We start from the raw sequence: 21336 nt of genomic DNA, 5'->3' as shown, positions 1-21336 counted from the left end.
GGATCTGTCTACCAGTTATGATATGTTTATCTCTGCACTGGGGCATAATAATGAAAATTTGGGGGATATTTCTATATGATTGTTAGGGTGTATTTTGGAGTTTTGGTATATAGCAACTACTTAATCGAACAGCAACCAGTCTTCAGATCTGAACGTGGGTTGTAGGCTGAGTTTAAAATGCAGCCCAGAACAATGGTGCTCTTGGAGCTGCAGACTGGGGTTGATTGGAAACAAAGCAACACTCCGTTTGGCTTGAGATGTCTGCATATGCATGAATACAGTCCGATTCAGTAGAGGTTAACATTTATTTTGGGTGTCTGGAGTGTTGGTGTGAAGATGGGGGTGTTTGAAAATTATATGCAATTCAAAGGAAGTATTGTAGGTATATTGTAACTACAGAATTGTCCTGCTGTTATCTTTCATCATTAGCATATAAAAATGTCATGTAATGTTGTGTCAGGCAGGTCTCTTTTTTCAAGAGTATCTCCAGCATGATTCCTGCTTGTTTGGCTGAATAAAGTCCAATATCCACCAGCTTCAGTGTCTCTCCTATGACTTTGTTCACAGTTACAACAAAAATTGTGATTCATTGGGGGTCATTTGGGAAAAAAATTACAAAAAATTGATTTAGATTTGTTGAAAAATATACACCTATTAGAATGTAAGAGGACAAAGACACATCCACTTATGGAAGGGTAGTCATCCTTTTTAATTCATCATACAAAGCAGCTATAATGGTTACAAATGCATGTTTGGTTGCTGATGATTTGGGGGACAGCATTCAGTGGATGGCAGGTTTCAATTTTGTGTTTGTCACAGTGATGGATTCTCCACAGAGGCTCTATATTAGCTGATAAATGAAATGAAGTTGTGATTAAAGTCATCTTTGGGATGAATGGTTGTGCAGAAATAAAAATGTGCACGGGGCATAGAAAAAGGTGAACAGGGAAGAGAGAATGATTTACAAACCTTTATTGCAGGATCTTAATAGTGGTCAACATGGAATTTAATCATTGTTATCATTGAACACTATTAAATCTTACGATAGTTAATTCTTTTCATCATCTTCATCGTTATGTGCCATGTCCTATAACATGAGCAATTATGGTCTTTGACCATGTTTGGATCTTGGCAAATTTTTCTACAGAATTGATTTGCCATTTCCTTCTTCTGGGCAAAGTCATTACATAATGGGTGACCCCAGCTATTATCAACACTCTTCAGAGATTGTCTGCCTAGCATCAGTGGTTGTATTGCCAGGACTTGTGATATGCTTCTGCTGCTCATACGACCATCCACCACCTGCTCCCATGGCTTCATGTAACCCTGATTGGGGGGGGTGGGGGTTTGCTAAGCAGGTGCTGCACCTTGCCTCAGGGTGACCTGCAGGCTAGCAGAGGGAAGGAGCACCTTGCGCCAGGCCACCCATAGTTCTTATAGTTCAAGAACTGAATGGAATATATTTTTTTTTAAATCTGTAACTTATTAGATATGGAATCCTGGGTGCTGTTCCATACTAGGCCAGCCAAAAATAAGATAGTAGTACCACATTTTGTATGAGCTAGACCTTCCTGGCACAAATCAGCTGCCAATCCTCACTCCATACAATGCTCAATCTATTTCTGAGCATGCCCAGTCCAAATTCAGGGCTTTATTGATTTCCATAGATGCCGTCTGACCTGCTGGGTTCCTCCAGTATTTTGTGTGGGTTGCTGCAAACGCAGGGAGCCCTTTCAATTGGTTTGAAGCATGCTGGTCTCCAGCAGCGAAGTCTGAGTGGTGACAGACAGGTCCACAATGACAAGTGAGGAAGTCCTATCCCTAAGCTTTTCTCAAAGCCTTTACTGGCATGCCAGCTGCCAACTCATCTTGGACTTTTAAATATCTCTGGATCTCTTTAATATTCAAAATGAGCTCAAACCTATTAAAGACAAATCATTCAAAAGATTAAAGAAATTACAGATCAGCACTAATTAAAAATTATGAATAATCGGAAAACATTTAGTAAATGTGAACCAATTGTTTTTAATGGAATGGAATTTCCCTTCTCTTTTACTTTCTCCTCTGAAACCCAACTGTCTCTGTTGAAATCAATAGAGTCACAGTGAGATCTGATCCAAGACCCGGTTTTCCAGGATAAATGTTAGAGATTCTCAGAAGTATTGCCCCATACTTGCGGGCTTCACAAGGTTTCTTGTTCTGATAGACACAATGTCCAGTATTATTCTTCAAAATTGGGCTCTTTATGGAAGTTGGAAGAATTGCTACATTTAAATGGGTAAATTAAAATTAAATTGCCAACAAAATCCAGTCCAGTGTTTTCTGATTGTCTTATAAAAAGAGCAGTTTTATTTCTAGTTACTCCCTGTTGGGGTGTGTAAACTATTGTAGAACTTTAATATAGTATTGCTGGTAATTTATTTAAACCTTTACATACTTGCCAAGAGTGCATTAATATTGCATAATGGATAGAAATAGTACCGTAGAAACTCAAATGATTTAATTCTCTTCATAACTACCCTTCATAAAATTCTACTAAAGTTTTAAAGACAGGATTCTCTTATCTTTAGTAGAGAGGGGAATGCGTACTCTTCATGACTGTGTAGTTAACACGGGGCTCAGAATTGTTTGATCAGTGCAGTATTTTAAAGATTGAAAAACATCCAAAAGTTCAAAAATAAGTTTATTATCAAAAGTACCATATACAAGGTTAAGATTCATTTTCCTGCAGGCACTCACGGAAAAATAAAGAAATACAATAGAGTTCATGAAAAACTATACGTAACACTGGCAGAGTCCCTGACAGTGAGTCCACTGGCCGTGTAGTCAGTTCAGCACTGAGGGGAGTGAAGCCACTGAAGTGGGTCCAAGATGGTTGTAGGGCATCAGCTGTTCCTGAACCTGGTGGTGAGGGACTCAAGACTTTTGCACCTCCCACCCGATAGTACCAGTGAGAAGAGAAGGATTCAGGTCAAATGGGATGGTCTCAGGTGTGGGATCTTGCTTGGCTTGGAATGGTAGTGCTGAACACTGGTTTGTTTTCTGGTCCTGGGCCTCAATGCTTTAATCTGGCTTGAGGTCCACCTGGCTGACTTTTCTGGCAATGGTCAACCCACTACAAAGTGCCATACCTACATTCCTGAGAGTCAAATTTGCAGACTGCTTCACCTCAACAAGTAGTTACGTATAGATCTTAAGGAGAGCATTTCCAACCTAACAAAGTTATACTGGAACACTTGGGTAAGAAAATAATCAAGATAATTTTTTCTGCTTCAAGTAGACATTTACACTGAATTCCTGTTGTTTGAGTTTCATCTGAGTCTAAGAGTTATCAAAGAACAAATTGTTCATAGAACATAGTGCATTATACCATAATACAGGCCCTTTGAAGTTGCTCTGAACTTTTAACCTACTCTAATATCAATCTAACCTTTCCCTCCTAATAGCCCTCATTTTATTAAATATCCCTAATATATATCTCTCCACCACCACCTCTGTCAGTGGATTTCATACACTCACCATTCTCTGTGTAAAAGGCCAACCTCTTACATCCCCATCTATACCTTCTTCTGAATACCTTAAAATTATGCATCCTCGTATTGGCAATTTCCCCTTTTGAAAAACAAAGTCTATCTACTTAATCTGTACCATTTATTATCTTGTACATCTCTATCAAGTTATCTCTCATCTCTCATCCTCCTTCTCTCCAAAGAGAAAAACCTTAGCTCACCTAACCTATCCTAATAAGACATGCTCTCTAATCCAGGCAGCATCTTGGTAAATCTCTTCTGCTTCCACATCCTTTTATAATGAGGCAACCAGAACTGAACACAATATGCCAAATGTAGTTTAACCAGGTTTTAGTGGAGCTACAACATTACCTTACAGCTCTTGAACTCAATGCCTTGACTAATAGTGGCCAACAAACCATAAGCATTCTTAACAACCCTATCAACTTGTGCAGCAGCTTTGAGGGATCTCTTCATTTTTGACTTTATTCCATGGAATCGTAGGGGATGTATCACACAGTGGAGGCCATTTGGCCCGTAGTGCCTCTGATGGTTGAAGAAGAGCTATGCAATCTAATCCAATGTTCTAGGATATGAGTGTTCAATATATCTTCACATGTGTTTTTTAATTTATGAATTGAAAAGGACAGCTTGCACTTGATATTATTGAGGCATGTAATGATGGAGTTTATGGCATGCTGCTCCCAGTGATATAGATTCTCTTGGCAGATCTATTTCTGTTCATCTCGGTCTACATTGAAGACTCAGTAGTTACTATTGTTTCATGGATACTGATTCAGGTTCTGAAGATATGTTTATTGCTCATTCTAGTGATGGTTGTCACAATCTATAACTGGTTGTAATTGTTGTTTCTGTAGTGTATTGAGCTTGGGAGAAGCTAATTTAATAAAACTGCAATGTAGTCACTCATAACCACACATTCCTTTGAGAATGATCCTTATTTTTAACACTGCAGATCCACAATTTGCTCTGTTAACTTAGGTATTGATTGCTGCCGTCAGCAGTGCATTCTCAATTTCTTTCTTTTAAAGCTAACATTCTATCACTGTATTTCCCCTATAGATCTCCCTTCCTTTTTAATATCCAAAGCAAGGTATTGTGTGTAAAACATTGCTCTACAACTAAGAACCTCAGTTATTTTAAGAACTCGGGAACTTGAGATTTGCTGGAGATCTTTGCACATCCTCTGCTATTCCATTTGACTGTGACTGATCCAATACCCCAGTCACTTTGCTGTCATATCCCCATAGCCCCTGGTTCCCTTTGTGCCCTGCAGTAAACTGTGAAGACTTTCTGGACTGACGAATGACATTTCTGATCCTAAGTGTGATCCTACTTCTGTAATGATCATAACAAAACATCTTATGCCCTATACAATGCAGAACACCAAAAAATGCTGTCCACATTTGCTGATATTGTGGGGGCCAAGTTATGATGACAGAATAAATCACCTATATTCATTTCATTGGGCTTTTGCGTATTTGCTCCTTCAGATTTTGTACTACAAAATCATATAAGGTTCAAGGATGTTCTCAAATTTTCTTCAGAAAAATACACAGACAGGGCATCTTCAACTGTGACTACTCAAAACGGAGCTTTGAGATGGTGTTGAGAATCATGAACCTGGAACACACTGAAAGTCATTGCAAGCAGCAAGAGTGCATCACCTGCTATCTGCCTTCCTGTCCTATTGGACACATCCCACCTCCATCTATGAAAGAGCCTACGACTCTCCCCCGAGCAGCCATCTCGGAATGTCAAAACTGGAGTGGAAACAATCATCCTTGATTTTGAAGAAACATCAAAAAGACGGTATATTGGCACATCAACCTTCAGAAATCAAAGTATTGAGCACAGGAGTTGGGATGTTATCTTGAAGTTGTATAAAACGTTGGTGAGACCACATTCGGAGTACTGGGTGCAGTTCTGGTCATCTACCTACAGGAATGATATCAGTAAGATGGAACAAGTACAGAGAAAGTGTACAAGGATGTTCCCAGAACTTGAGGACCTGAGATAACAGGAAAGGTTGAATAGGTTAGGATTTTATTCCCTGGAATGTGGGAGAATGAGGAGAGAGTTGATAGAGGTATACTAAATCTTGAGTATAGATAGAGTTAATAAGGCAAGCAGGCTTTTTCCACTGAGGTTGACTGAAACTAGAACATAGGTCACAGGTTGTGATGAAATACTTAAGAGAGAATTGCTTCACTCAGAGGATGTTTTGAGTGTAGAACAAGCTTCCAGAGGAAGTGGTGGATGTGGGTTCAATTTCAAAATCTAGGAGACATTTGGATAAATACATGGATCGGATAGGAGCGGATGGTTATTTTCCAGGTGCAGGTTGATGGGACGAGGCAGAATAACGATTAGTACGGACTGGATGGGCCAAAGAGCCTCTGTGCTGTAGTGCTCTGTGCCTAAATTTCTCTGAGACTTCATTAACAAATATGAGTATTGTACAAGTTAAGGCTCACGATTTCTTGAGCTGTTTTATGTGTTTCTTCAGGTTTTTAATCATCCTTTTGTTTGAGCAAACATAAGTATATTTACCATATTAAGATATTTAGTGCTTTGCAATAAAATCTCACAACTAACCAGTCATGGTAGAATTACTGGTGGCTTTGTCTGCTAGTGGTCAGCTCTTGACCCTTTCTACATATAGTGCGACGGTCACTGCTTATCTTGTAGCTACAGAGTAACTGCTCTGTAGAGTAGTGCTATCAGTAAGGAGTACAGAACATTTCCGCTGACACCTACTAAGCCATTGATGAAAAAGAGGAACAGAAGAAGGCAAGCCTGCTGATTATAAAGATTTTTAACTGAAATAAAAATGAAAGATTAAATAGTGGCTGACTGAAACCAGGATGAAAAAGAGGAATCCAGATACAACTGGCTTTTCCTGAAATCCCTATAGGTCCTAGAACATTAATTTTATGACTGTGTTGAGTATGTTAAGCAAGCTTTATAATAGTAGCTCACTTATAATAGGCGGCATGGTAGCGTAGTGGTTAGCACAATGCGTAACAGTGCAGGCGACCCAGGTTCAATTCCCACCACTGCCTGTAGGGAGTCTATACATTCTGCTTCCTCCAGTTGGTAGGTGAATTGATCATTGTAAATTGTCCTGTGATTGCTGGGCGCACCACTGACTCCGCGCTCCCGACCCAATCAATAAATAAATAGTACAGTATATTGCCAAGGAAGAAACATCAGAAATGTAAAATTAACTTTGCATTCACATCTCAGGGAAGTTAATTCAGAATGTGCATTTTCTGAGATCAAGATGAAAGTTGTGAACTGCATCCTGACGCAAAGCAGTATTATCCTATGCTTTGTCAGTGTTATTGGTAGGGAATGCTGCAGCCTATTCTGCCAGTGAACTTGCATCTCTCTGAGGTGCTCCATTGGTTGGGGTTGACCATGGATGTTGCATACCAGCTGACTGCACTGTTGGTGCAGCGTCACTAGTGCATAAGCCAGGGCAGTACAATATGGACAGCAAGCTGTTGCCCGTGCAGCTGACGAATCCAAAGGAACGGCAGAGATCGATGCGTTTTGGCGGCAGCGGCGTTGCAGGAGTTGCCAGTCAGCACTGACTCAAAGAAGGACTGCCTCAGGGACTCCCAGCTCTGGAGATTTCCTCAGGGGTTAATCCCAAAACCTTCCTCATGAGTAGGTATAGTCGCAAAATGGCGGAGGCTTCTGTGGTTAGCCAGATGATCTGCTACGCGGCTGATGAGCCCCATCTGCTCAAAGTGATTGGCTTTAAGGCAACAGTTACTCTACACCATCAGTAATACCTTGCATTGTATGGTCCCTTGAGCATAATGATAACTACCAGATTGCCGCAAAGGAGCGTCACCATCCAATCTTAACAGACATCTTCCTTTACAACTTGTCTTCCTAGGTGGCCTTATTCTATTTACTTGACATGAACTTTTCATTAAATCCCTTTTATTCATATAATGAGTTTGGCCGGTCTAAACAGATGACCTTTCGAATCCACAGAGTTCCCGTGAATTCTGCCAGTTTTCTCTCCTGGCATTTTCTCAGTGACTTTATTTCTTATTTACACTTGAGAGGTTTAAGCAACGTGTTTTGTAACGGTTATTTTCAAATACAGTTCTTCTATTCTTTGAGTGGTGGGAAGATTTAGCAATAGAGTTGACAACAGTAGGAAACAGGCAGAAGCTATTTGTTCAACATTTCAGCATGTTGAAGGGATGAGGGGGTATTTCTTACACTGCATTACATACTGATCTAGGGCTGTGGAAGGTTCAATGCGAATTTTCCAAAGGAAATTGGATCAATACTTGAAAAGGAATGAAATGCAAAGCTATTGATAAAAGCAGAGAGGTGAGACTAATTGGACAGCTCTCGGAGCTGCCACCTGCTTAATGAACCTTATTTATTCCGAGTCTGCTGCAAGATTACACGATTAGCTATAGTGATTCTAATTCAAGTCCTCGTTGTGTTTCAGAAGTCTGGGAATAGATATTTTGGCCGAGTGCTGTTGTGTCTGGCATAGTGGTGCATAGTCAGTACAGTGACACAGCCGGTAGAGACACTGCCCCATTGCACCAGAGAACCGGCTTCAGTCCAGACCTCAGGTGCTGTCTGTGTGGTGAGTTTGCACCTCTGGGTGAAAGATATTTACCTTAGATCCCTTCTGAACATCTCGCTTTTCACCTTGCCCTGCGGTTTTAGATTCAAGATTGTTGAATGTTGTTGACAATTTTGGTGAAGTAAGAAGATTTCATATAAATTGTTCAATGATTACTCATTTTATGCAAAATTCAAGATTCAAGATCGTTTTATCTCATTTCTAGTATAGGAGGCTAAAGGAGAATGAAATAATTGCTACTCAAGATCCGATACAACATTATAAAAACAAAATAAGGTAAAGAATACAATAATAAAAGAAACACACAATAAATACAAATGCATAAGATAGTTTATATACATAGACTGATCGCATTGTCATAGAGTGACAGTAGGCACAGGAGTGTCTGTACATAAGGTAACGCTGACAGAAATTTTAAAGTAATGCTGTGGGGTTTGGTGTGATGGGTTAGTGAGTGGAGGTGTTAATCAGCCTTACTGTTTGGGGAAAGTAATTGTTTTTGAGTCTGTGGTCCAGGCGTGAATGCTGCATCTTCTCCTCTCTGATGGGAGTGGGACAAACAATCCAAGAGCAGGGAAGGAGGAATTACACCTTTCTGTATATATGTCCTTTATGGTGGGTAGACTGGTGTCGGTGATGCATTGGCCATCTTTGACGACCCGTTGTAGAGACTTCTTATCTGCCGCAGTGTGTTTCCTGTACTATGGAGTGATGCAGCAAGTTAGGATGCTTACTACTGCTCACCTGTGGAAGGTGGAGAGAATTGATGTGCATAGTTCAGCTCTCTTTGGCCTCCTCAGAAAGTAGAAGCTTTGGTGGGCTTCTATAATTGTGTAGGATATGTTCTGGGACCATCAAGGTTGGGCAAGATGTGCACTCCCAGGCGTTTGAAACGGTTTATGGTTTCTACTGCTGATGATTCCATTACGGGAAAACATTTCTCGCTATCCTCTGTATCTAGGAATCAACTAGACTTTAAACCTGTTGCACCTTTGCTAGATAATCCAGTGAGGGAGGCTATGGAAGCATTTTGTAGCACAAGACTGATTTAACTGTATCTACTGTAGTGTCTGACCTGCTGAGCTCCTCCAGCATTTTGTGAGTTTTGCTCGGCAACCAGCAGTTTTCTTTGCAGCGTAATAGCATATCCAACTCCAGATCAAGACTTAGTTCTGTACAGTTACTTCCATTGTGGGTTGGGGGAATGCAAGGGTTACAGAGGTTTGAAGTGTGTGGTCGGGTCAGTACACACATTTCCTATGCACACTGGAAGGACATAACATTTTCTTCATAAGACAGAATTCTTTCTCTTTTTTAAAGGTATTTATCATGTCTGTAGATCTTAATTAGTTTGCTTTCCTGTATTATCTGCCATGTCCTCTCAAGATTAATGCATAAACGTACTATTTCAGTGCAAGGTGTCAGCCAAAGGTTAAAAAACATGGTTTGAATTCATTGTGGTCAGTATACTTTCCACAGTAGGAGTTTATGTTTGCTGCAGGGTTAGGAAAGTCACTTGCTCCCGAATCCTGCAGTATTGGTGAGCTGCAGGGTTTGGAAAATCTCCTTGCTCTTGAAGTGGTGTGGTTTGCAATGTTGGCACAGGTTTTCCAGCCAGATATTTGCTCATATTCTCATCTGTAGATGTTTTAACCGTCAGCTGAGACGCAGGAGGCCATTTCCCACATTGATTGCAAGAAGAAAAATCCCTAAACAAGAGAAAATCTGCAGATGCTGGAAATCCAAGCAACATACACAAAATGCTGGAGGAGTTCAGCAAGCCAGGCAGCATCTATGAAAAGGAGTTAAACAGTCAACGTTTCGGGCCAAAGACCAAGACGTTGACTGTTTACTCTCTAACATAGATGCTACCTGGCCTGACGAAGGGTCTCGGCCCAAAACGTCGACAGTGCTTCTCCTTGTAGATGCTGCCTGGCCTGCTGTGTTCCACCAGCATTTTGTGTGTGTTGTTTGAATATCCAGCATCTGCAGATTCCGTTGTGTTTGCTCCCTGGCCTGCTGAGTTCCTCCCACATTTTGTGTGTGCTGCTGGTCAAGTTGCCCAGATTTTTGATCTGTTTGATGTGCTAGAGTTAAGAAGTCATGTGAACCTAACAGCATTAGGATTTTCCCCCCCAAGGCATTTGTAGTCACATCAGTGTAAGGTTGGTTAATCATTATTGCTGTAATCATATTACAGTACAAGTGGAAAAGCTTGTGAAAACCCTTCAATCAGAAATGACAGAGATGGTCTTTTTTTTAAGAATATGCTTCATGTTGGCAAAACCACAGATGGTGATGAAAGGGCGTACAGGAGCAAGATATATCATCTAGTTAAGAGGTACCACAGCAACAACCTTGCACTGAGTGTCAGTGGGGCCAAAGAGCTGCTGGTCAGAAAGGGACTTGAGAAAGTCTTCACAAAAGTCTTCATAAAAGGACTTCAGAAAGGGCAAGAGTGAGAGAGTGAGCAATTTCAACTGCCTGGGTGTCAATAAATCTGAGGACCTAAACTGCTCCCAATACATTGGTACAGCTATAAAGAAGTCAAGACAGTGGCTTTATTTCGTTCAGAGTTTGATGAGATTTGGTATGCCACCTAAAACACTCAAAAATTTCTTCAGATGTGCTGTGGAGAGCATTCTTTTTGTAGCACCATCTGGTGTGGGGGGTGAGGGGGGTGGCAGTGACTATGGCACAGGATCGAAGTAAGCTGCCGTGAGTTGTAAAATTAGTCCACTCGGTCATGCATACTGCCCTCCGTAGTATCCAAGACATCTTCGAGGAGCGGTGCCTCAAAAAGGCAGCGCCCATCATTAAGGACCCCCACGACTCAAAACGTGCCCTTTGCTTATTGTTACCATCAAGGAGGAGGTACAGAAACCTGAAGGCACACACTCAGTGATTCAGGAACAGCTTCTTCCCCTCTGCCATGCAAATTCTGAATGGACATTGAAACTATGAACACTACTTTTATTATTTCTGTTTTTGCACGACTTATTTAATTTAACTATTTGATATACACATGTATACTTACTGTAAATCACAGTATTTCCTCTAAGTTGTCATGTATTACATTGTACTCCTGCCACAAAGTTAACAAATTTCATGACATATGCCAGTGATATTAAACCTGATTCTGATTCTGGTTCAGATGTGCTTTTAAACATGAGCATGGATTCAAAGTAAATAGTTCTGGTTTTCTGTCCATAATATCAGGAATTCATGCCATTGATCAGACAATTGGCTAATAAATGGTCATGGTTAAGTGCCATTAAACTTGCTTCCGAAAACAGTGTGTGTCATATAGACTTTTTTTTTGTGATAGTTAGCTGGCTTTATTTTAAGCTAAGTTTCCCAGTGTGTGAGAAGTCTCAAGGATAATGGAGTTATTCAACCAAATATTGTGTTCTGATGTGATTCATTCTGCTACTTATTAGAGGAAACAGTGCCTTCCATTTTGTTAAAAATCTTTGTATTGTGTAAGACATTAGAAATCCCCCTGACTAAAAAGTCTTTTGGAATGTCAGCTAGTCCTGTGAAGGTTGGAGATAAAAGCACCATTGAGTGACTTTCAAGTTGATATCCTGCTCTCTATGTTTTAACTCAGTGCATATCTCCAAGAAGGGAGTGGGTGTGGATGGTTGATATAGATATAATTCAATTGTTTCTCTAAGCAAGACAGTAAAGTCAAACTTGCAATACTGTCCAGCAGTCTTAGGCACTTATATATAGCTAGGATGCCGAAGACCTTTGTACAGTAAAGTAATACTTTTAAGTATTGTGCTCCTCTGCTGCCACACAAAGAAAAGATTTTCATGACATATGAACTGATGATAAACCTGATTCTGATATGGGTCTCTATTGTGGACTGAGAGTGGGAAGGGGGCAGAGAGAGGGGATCATTGTTGGGATACGGGGAAGGGAAAGGAAAAGGGAGCAGGTAGCATCAGAGAGACATTCTGTAATGATCAATACTATCTATTAGTCAGGGTATCAAGGGATATGGGGAAAAAGCCAGAAATTGGAACTGGATGGGAGAATCGTTTAGCTCATGGTGGAGTGGTGGAACAGACTCGATGGGCTGAATGGCCTATTTCTGCTCCTTTGTCTTGTGATCTTGTGATAAACCAATTATTTGGTATCAAATGACCTTGTCTGGTGTCTCAGGGGTGGGTGTGTATGTACCCACACCAACCACTGCTCCAGCACTCCTTCTCTGCCACCTATCCCACACCTCTCCTCTGGTGCACCACCACCAACATCCCAAAACCTTTTGCTCCCATCAGGTTTAAAAATTCACTCTCTGCTCCACGTTGACAAATATAGTACTGCGCAAAAGTCTTAGGCGCCCTAGTTATATATGTGTGGCCAGGACTTTTTGCACAGAACTGTATGTTAAATTACTGCTGTCAAAATAGCGTCACCATTATCTCATGGTAGCCCCAAAAGTTCAGGTTACTAAAAGTAAGCTTCTCCAGTCATGTAATCTTTGCAAGCATGGCATCTTATTGCTTCTGTTTTAAAAATGAATCTATTTTACAATTGCTCTCAGGAACAATTCCCAATATTAATAATAGTAACTTTATTTATATAGCACCTTTCATACATTAAGATGCAGACTCCTATACATTGATTGTAAAGCTAAATCACTATGGAACCATAGAACATTACAGCACAGAAACAGGCCTTTTGGCCCTTCTTGGCTGTGCCGAACCATTTTTCTGCCTAGTCCCACTGACCTGTACCTGGCCCATATCCCTTCATACCCCTCTCATCCATGTACCTGTCCAAGTTTTTCTTAAATGTTAAAAGTGAGCCCGCATTTACCACTTCATCTGGCAGCTCATTCCACACTCCCACCACTCTCTGTGTGAAGAACCCCCCCCCCCAATGTTCCCTTTAAACTTTTCCCCCTTCACCCTTAACCCATGTCCTTTGGTTTTTTTCTCCCTTAGCCTCAGTGCAAAAAGCCTGCTTGCAATCACTCTATCTATACCCATCAGAATTTCATATACCTCTATCAAATCTCCCCTCATTCTTCTACGCTCCAGGGAATAAAGTCCTAATCTATTCAACCTTTCTCTGTAACTCAGTTTCTCAAGTCCCGGCAACATCCTTGTAAACCTTCTCTGCAATCTTTCAACCTTATTAATATCCTTCCTGTAATTAGGTGACCAAAACTAGTCATAAATATACAAAAAAAATCTTAAATAAAGACAAATATTATGAAAATGATTCCAGATTGGAACAGCTTGTTACATGAAAAGCGTCTGATGGCTTTGGGCCTGTATTCATTGGAATTCAGAAGAATGAGGGGTGACCTCATTGAAACCTACTGATTGGTGAAAGAGAGAGTGGATATGGAGAGCACATTTACTATGGTGTGTAGGACCAGAGGACACAGCCTCAGAACAGAAGGGCATCCTTTTAGAACCGAGATAAGGAGGAATTTCTTTAGCCAGAGAGTAGTGAATCTGTGGAATTCGTTACCACAGGCAGCTGTATATTTAAGGCAGAAGTTGACAGATTCTGGATTGGTTAGGGCAGGGGTCAGCAACCTTTACCACTGAAAGAGCCACTTGGACCCGTTTCCCACAGAAAAGAAAACACTGGGAGCCGCAAAACCCGTTTGACATTTAAAATGAAATAACACTGCATACAACGTTTTTTTTGCCTTTATGCTATGTATAAACAAACTATAATGTGTTGCATTTATGAAATTGATGAACTCCTGCAGAGAAAACGAAATTACATTTCTGCATGCAACAAAAACATTTTGAACTCCGAAAAAAAGACGTTGGGTTGAAAGTTACTTTTAAGTAAAATACTCAATGTCTATTTGAGTCCTTCTTGTATTTATGAAAAACGCCGAACTTAAATTTTCCGCCAGCAGCAAACCAAAAATAACGTCAGCCAGCTGTCATCCTGAAAAATGAAAGGACTATTTCACTGAACAATGAAAAAATATGAATATAAGTAAAATAATAGGCAATTAAAATATTTATCATACTTGGTTAATGGGATTTCTGCTCCTGGACCTCAGCGCACAGCGTCTGCACATCAGGGCTGTATGATGTCACCTTCATCTTTACACAGGATCGCAAGCTGTCATCTGTGAGGTTTTCAATATCACTCCATTTGTGTTTCTGAGCAAGAACGGCCTTCTGACGGGCAACATCTTCAAGGTCTGCTGTCAAGCGTCTAAACTTGGACACCCATATGTCTTTGTCGGCTATGTCGGCCAGTTCCATCTCAAGATCAGGTTGACTCACACCTGCCAATGCAGTCGTATTCAGTAGGGAAGGATCGATGCTTAAGGGAGTGACCGGGAAGGATAATGTGTTTTTTTCCTCTCTGAACTCACAGAAGCGTTTCCCAAACGATGTTTGCATTGCGATGATTGCAGAATGTAAATACTCCGAAATTATCATGTCGTGACCTTGTTTGAACTCTCTCAAATTGGGGAAGTGAGACAAAGTGCCTTTCTGTAAATCTCTGGCAAGCACTGTCAACTTGCGCTCGAATGCCAAAACATCCTCCAACATGTGCAGGGCTGTACGTCCTTTCCCCTGAAGAGCTGTGTTCAGCATGTTCAGGTGCGCTGTCATGTCTACCATGAAGTGTAGCTTTTCCAGCCACTCTGGCTGTTCCAGCTCAGGAAAGGTGAGCCCTTTGCTGCCCAGGAAAGTTTTCACTTCTTCCAGACACGCGACAAAGCGTTTCAGCACCTTCCGTCTGGACAGCCAGCGATAAAAACACGTTGTAGCGGTGTCAGTAAACTGCAGTCAAAGATAGCTTTATTCGAACTAAACAGCCTTGCTTTTCAGCTTCCCTCAACCCAGCCCCCATGGTCGCAGATGCTGCAAAAGACGCGTACTCACAAACCCCCGTAGGCTATCTCCCTTAGCCGGAATGCTGGCTAATTGTGAGCCGTTTCGGATGTGGCAGGAAATGTGTCGCTACACTTAGGTTGTACAAGATCACCATAATTACATTTCAAAAGCTAACAAACTAACATAAAATACATTTTAATTAAATACTGACCAATTATTTCCCAAAGCCACAGGGAGCCGCAGCACAGAGGTGAAAGAGCCACAAATGGCTCGGGAGCCGCAGGTTGCCGACCCCCGGGTTAGGGCATGAAGGGATACAGCGGGAGAAGGCAGGAGATTGGGGCTGAGAGGAAAATGGATCAGCCGTGTTGAAGTAGTGGAGCAGTCTTGATGGGCCAAATGGACTAATTCTGCTCCTATATCTTATGGTCTTATGATCCTATTATATAGAATAAAATGTAATTGAATCTACCAAGTTATATAAATGTAATCAACATCAACAGGCATTAAATAATCCTATAAGCAGGCCAAATTAGAGAAGTAGGCTTTTAGAAGTGTTCCACAGTACAAGTATCTCAATCACTAGAGTATTTCAATTTTTTGGTGCTTAAGAGTAAAAGGTCGCATCACCAGTTCTTGTATGCTTGGCTCTAGGACCACTAAGCAAACCAGTAATACTGTAATAGTGTACTGTAATTTTTTTCCTGTTACCAGTTTTTAAGGTTGAAACTGGTTACCTCTTACAATTCAAAGAATGAGTCAGTGCAGGAGCTCACCTGGTTAGGTGGTATTGGTGGAAGGAAATCTGCAGTTGACATTACAGGTCGAGACCCTTCACCTGGACTGAAAGAGTGCAAGTGAGACAGCTTGGACATAGACATGGGAGTTCTTTGATCTGGATCCTTCTTCTTCTGACTTTTAATGGTGGTTGGCAGTCCAACATTAAAGGTGCATTATCATCACCAACTGGACCGGAGTGTAGTGTAGAGAATAGGGGGGAAAACCCTTGCTACTTTTTTTCAAATGTAAGCTAAATTACCCCCAAAAGCCCTATGGATTTTAAGTAATGAAATACAATACTGTGAATTAGATTGAAGTCACTCTCATTATCTGGATCCTTTCTTATCAGATTTCATCAGCAGCCCTTTTTGCCCCCACCTTTGTGCTGTCTCCACCCTTCCCTTCCCCACCTGACTTCATCTGCCAATCAAATGTTCCTCACCTGGATCCACCTATCACTCCCCAGAGTTTTCCCTGCCCCCTCCACCTTACCTTTATACACTGGCCATCTCCCCTGTACTCTTTCGGTGTTAATGAATATTATCTGTCCATTTCTCTCCACAGATGCTGCCTGACCAGCTGAGCTCCTTTTGCTTCAGATTCCAGCACCAGCAGCCTTTTGTGTCCATTGATTCCATTTCATCTGACACTTCCTATAAGTTGTCTTTCTGACCTGTGGTTTATTTCCAAAGGTCCCAGGCTCAGGGAGCTTTTCTGCTGCAGTTACTTGGAGACTATCATCTCAGTCATGAGTTGGGACTTGAATACAATAGGTTTTCTGTGAGTGCACATTTTCTTGAGAGAGTTCATAAGCTTGTTTAAAACTGCTTAGAAACGATCGGAAAATGTAGCATTGAAAATATTACCAAGTACTTCAGAGCCTATTTCAGTCAACCAGTATTTATATATATTTATATAATGGGAATTTGTTATTGAGAATTAGTACAGATATGTTTTTGTGGTTTAGAAGATATAATTATCTAACAGTAATTCATTGTTTATCTTTATTCTTTCTCCTTTGAAGACAGTTTTTGATATGGGAGAAAGTAATTTATAGTAGTCAGTTCCATAGGATTTTAATCATGAAGGAATTGGACAGGCACATGAGGAAAAATAATTACCTTGGCTATGGGAAATGAGCTTGTGATTGGGTTTTAAAGGATTGCTTTACATGGGAGCTGGTATTGATATAATGGGCCATATGTCTCCTTCATTGTCATAGTGATTCTCCAAATTCCTCAGTAACGGCAATTCTATGTTGCCATGGCAACAAATAGGCATAAGTATGCTGTTATTTTCCTACTGAGTTTGACAAAAATATGGTTGTATCACTACCACAAGAGAATTTTTCTATTTGTTGGGACATAAACTCGAGTTCATCTCTGACTAACGCATTACAGTTGGGAATACAGTGGTCGGCTGAAGTGCTGGACTCTCTCTACCAGCTAGCAGTAAATTTATTGATAAAAAGGTAACATCCGTCCAGAACAGCCCAATCGGTGGCTACTGACTGGAACGTAGATTATAAAACAGGTCAGCGCAGGAACCGGGTTTTCAGCCAATGGTCTCTGTGCTGACTATGATGCTCAAAATGAAACTGCCTGCACTTGATCTAGATCCCTCCAATCCCTGTCTAAATGCCTCTTAAAAATTATTACTGTGCCTGCTTCCACCTCACCCCTGACAGCGGGTTCCACGAATTTTGTGTCAAAAAACATGGCCCACATATCTCCCTCTCTTATTAGAACTGCACCCTCTGAATTTGATCTGGATTGAGCCAGTGTGGCTGGTGCAGTGAGGTAATAACTCTACCAGCTTGTGGTGAACACTGGAGTCCAGTATGATGTTCTCCAAGGGGCTGTCTGTTGGTGATCCTCAGCTGGCTGCAGAGGCCGATCCAGGGACTTAATCCAGGACGTTACAGTGGGTTCCCTTAATGCCTGTGCGTGACTTTGTTTCATGTGGGGAGACTGATGCACAGGTAGCCACCACATGGTCCTTGGCAGATTTGGTTTAAGAGTTCAAAATAAATTTATTATCAAAATGCATATATGTCACCATACAGAACCCCAAGTTGCATTTTCTTGCAGGCATACTCAGTAAATTCAAGAACCATGATAGAATCACTGAAAGACTGCATCTGACAGGGTGGATAAGCAACCAATGTGCAAAAACAAAAGAGAAACAAAGCAGTAAATATTGAGAAAATGAGATGAAGAATCCTTGAAAGTGAGCCCATAGTTTGTGGGAACATTTCAGTGATGGGGCAAGTGTTGAATGAAGTTATCCCCACTAGTTCAAGAGCCTGATGATTGAGGGGTAATAACTGTTCGTGAACCTGATACAGTGAGTCCTGAGGCTCCTGTACCTTCTTCCTGATGCAAGCAGTGAGAAGAGAACACGACCTGTGTGATGGGTTCCTCTGGTGATGGTTGCTGCTTTTCTGCATCAGTGCTCCATATAGATTTGCTCAAAGGAGGGCCGACATTTACCCATGATGGACTCCAGTGAGTCCAGTGACGTGGAATGTAAGACAACTGGGGACTCCTCACTACCGCAGTCTTCACTGCTGTCAAGGTGTGTCATCATCCTCCAGCAGCTCCACTGTCGAGATCTTGATGGGATCACTCGTTGTCTGAAACCTTTCCCTTGGCCTTACCATCATGGGTGACCCTACCAGGAGCTAAATGCCAGATGGCTAAACTCCAGGTGGAATCACTCTCAGGGTCTCAGGAGCCCACAAGCCTCTCCACCAGAGAAGGTGATGATCCTCGGAGATTTAAAGTCTAGACCACCATGATGCCCAGTTTTCTGGATGCTCACCAGTAAACTGCTGAATGAAGAGACGATTTCAACAGCATAAGCTGATGAAATAAAAATGCATTTGAGAGAGTGAGAAGGATGCTGGGAGAAAGGTCACAGTGACTTCATGACCTTGAGTTCAAATTCCAGCAAGGCGAAGCAGTGAGTCATAAGAAAGAGAAGCAGGCTTATCGGCACAACTTGTTTGTGCCAGCTAAACTTATCCCTTTTGCCTACATTTGGCCCATGTTCCTGTAAAAAAGAGGCAAAAAAAGAAATGTGCAAATGGTAACGAGCATCAATCTACTCCGAGCCAGGAAAGAAGACTCTGGCAGCACATCCCCGCTGTCCTCTGTGTAGAATAAAACTGCCCCTCAGGTCCCACTTACAGCATTCCCATCAACCAGGGTCTGATGATCTGTGGCACAATTACTGTCAAGGTTTTTTTAGAAAGCCTCCCTCACTTCTCAATCACACCTTCAATCTCAAAGTTCAAAGTTTGAAGAGTTGCTAGCGTACAACTCTTTCAACACCACGAGGATGACTTGGAAAGCACAGGATGAACTGTGGCTTCAGCATTACTCATGTACCAACAAAGACTAAGAGAGTTCTTTCAGAGGAATGTGGCACGGAGGATTCGCCACAGCAATTGTTTGAGCCAGTATCTTGTATAGGCAGAAAATGCACATTTCTGTAACTCATAGCAAAATTATTTTTCCCTGGAATGTGCACTCAGCAACCACTTTATTAGATACCTCTTGTATCTAATAAAGTGATCACTGAGTTTATGTTCCATGTCTTCTGCTGATGTAGCCCATCCACTTCAAGGTTCAACATGTTGTGCATTCAGAGATGCTTTTCTGCCCCGTTGTAATGCGTGCTGATTTGAGTTATTGTCACCTTCCTGCCATCTTGAACCAGTCTGGACATTCTCCTCTGACCTCTCTCATTAATAAGGCTTTCCTTTGCCCACAGAACTGCCACTCACTGGACTTTTTCTTTTGGTTTTTGCACCATTCTCTGTAAACTCCAGAGAGTGTTGTGTGTGAAACTCCCAGGAAATCACCAGTTTCTGAGATACTCAAACCACAGCTTTTGGTATTCTTCTGATGTTTGGCTGAACAACACTGAACCTTATTGACCATGACTGCATGCTTTTATGCATTGAGTTGCTGCCACATGATTAGCTTATTATATACTTGCATTAACGAACAGGTATTCAGGTGTACCTAATAAAGTGGCCACTGAGTGTAATTCAAAGGTAGACAGCATTCCGGTGAAAATATCACTTCCAGCAATGCATTGATTAATAATTAATAACTCCACTTGTAAGCAATGGACAAACTTTCGGTTGAAAGGATTGTGAATTAACAGAGGATACAGATTGGTGCTTATAATTCCCATGTTGGTCCTGATCTTAGTTGTTCCATTAGGAGAGATCCAGGTTAACAGTGCAGTTCATTGAGGTGAGCTAACTGAGCTGAATGAATTTCCTTGTAGTCCGGAATGTTTACTTAACTACTACATGGGAACTGTGCATTGACAATGAGTGGGCTGGTGGCAATGAGCTTCAGCTAACTTATGCCACCTGGTGTTTCAATTAATAAAAGCAACCAAAAAAAGATACGTGCTAAATGTGCTTTTGTCCAGTGACTCCTCAAGTTACAGAAGACCTAATAGAAATCCAACAGATATTCTCCCGCAAATGTTTAAATAATTATTCAGGATAGGAAGGTTGATTACAAAAATTTAAACTAGTTTTCATTAATAATGGTTACAGTATTAGTAGTTGTTGTAGGCTGCCACCCTGGTAGACTTTGCCCTCTCCAGGCTGCAAGTCTGGGCGGGGAGGTTTGAAGAACCGGCTGTTGCCCATGCAGTGGGCTCCCCCTCTCCATGTCACTGATGTAGTCCAAGGGAAGGGCAAGCTGTTACAGCTTGGCACCAGTGTCGTCACAGCGGTTACCAGAGTGAAGTTGTAAACAACATCAAACTGCCTTAGGGACCCCAACTCCAGATTACTTCCTCTGGTCTTACTCCCAAAGCCTTTCCCATGGATGAGAATGGCCACAAGGCAGCGGAGGTTTAAAATCAGAGTTTTCCTTCTGCTAGGCGGGCTGCCGTCCCAGGCTGACAAGCCCCACCTGCCCAAAGCAACTGGTTTTGAGGCTCCAGTGGTCTTCCTTTGCCCCTTCTCTTGTCAAGTAGAAACAGTTTTTTTTTAATTAAACAAAATATACTTTATTCAAAAATAAAATTATATACAATAAACCATTCAATGATTTTCAATTCTTTACAGTTGTTTCCATTACTGTCTTTACATTTTCAAAATTTTCACCACCCACGTGGCACTCTGTTCTTTCATATTTACACTCAAGGGGTATACCCTCAACCCTACTACCCCTCAACTCCCACAGGAGAAGAACCCTAGACTGTGGTCCTTCCCCACTGGACCCTTGCGGCGGCTGCACCGAGTTTGAGTGCGTCCCTCAGCACGGACTCCTGCAGCCGAGAATGTGCCAGTCGGCAGCATTCCCCCACGGACATCTCCGTGCGCTGGTAGACCATCAAGTTTCGGGCCGACCAAAGAGCGTCTTTCACCGAGTTGATGATCTGCCAGCGGCACCGGATGTTGGTCTCCGTGTGCGTCCCTGGGAACAGCCCGTAGATCAGAGAGTCCTCGGTTACACAGCTGCTGGGGATGAATCTCGACACTGTCCCTTCCATCCTCCTCCACACCTTCTCTGCGAACCCACACTGT

The 21336-nt window shown here is 41.7% G+C and overlaps 2 protein-coding genes across 2 annotated transcripts in view; one reads left to right on the top strand and one right to left on the bottom strand.

Moving 5' to 3' along the window:
* nav2a (neuron navigator 2a) overlaps positions 1 to 21336 on the top strand; it is a 498795-nt gene that overhangs the window by 21689 nt on the left and 455770 nt on the right. The gene's annotated exons all lie outside the window — the stretch shown is intronic.
* On the bottom strand, positions 13773 to 15267 carry LOC132396442 (uncharacterized). Its single transcript, XM_059973978.1, has 2 exons — positions 14171 to 15267; positions 13773 to 14085 (listed from the first exon to the last, which is right to left on the bottom strand). The coding sequence occupies exon 1, from the start codon at positions 14775 to 14777 to the stop codon at positions 14175 to 14177; it is 603 nt and encodes a 200-aa protein (XP_059829961.1). The 5' UTR covers positions 14778 to 15267; the 3' UTR covers positions 13773 to 14085; positions 14171 to 14174.

Source organism: Hypanus sabinus, chromosome 7 (genome assembly GCF_030144855.1).
Source record: "Hypanus sabinus isolate sHypSab1 chromosome 7, sHypSab1.hap1, whole genome shotgun sequence".
In the NCBI taxonomy this organism is placed as follows: domain Eukaryota; kingdom Metazoa; phylum Chordata; class Chondrichthyes; order Myliobatiformes; family Dasyatidae; genus Hypanus; species Hypanus sabinus.
Note: the sequence above shows the minus strand (reverse complement) of the source record. Positions and strands in the feature narration are given on the sequence as shown.

Bases quoted from the DNA above. Each gene is read 5' to 3' on its own strand.
- LOC132396442 (XM_059973978.1), bottom strand. From the start codon at position 14,777: ATGGTAGACATGACAGCGCACCTGAACATGCTGAACACAGCTCTTCAG.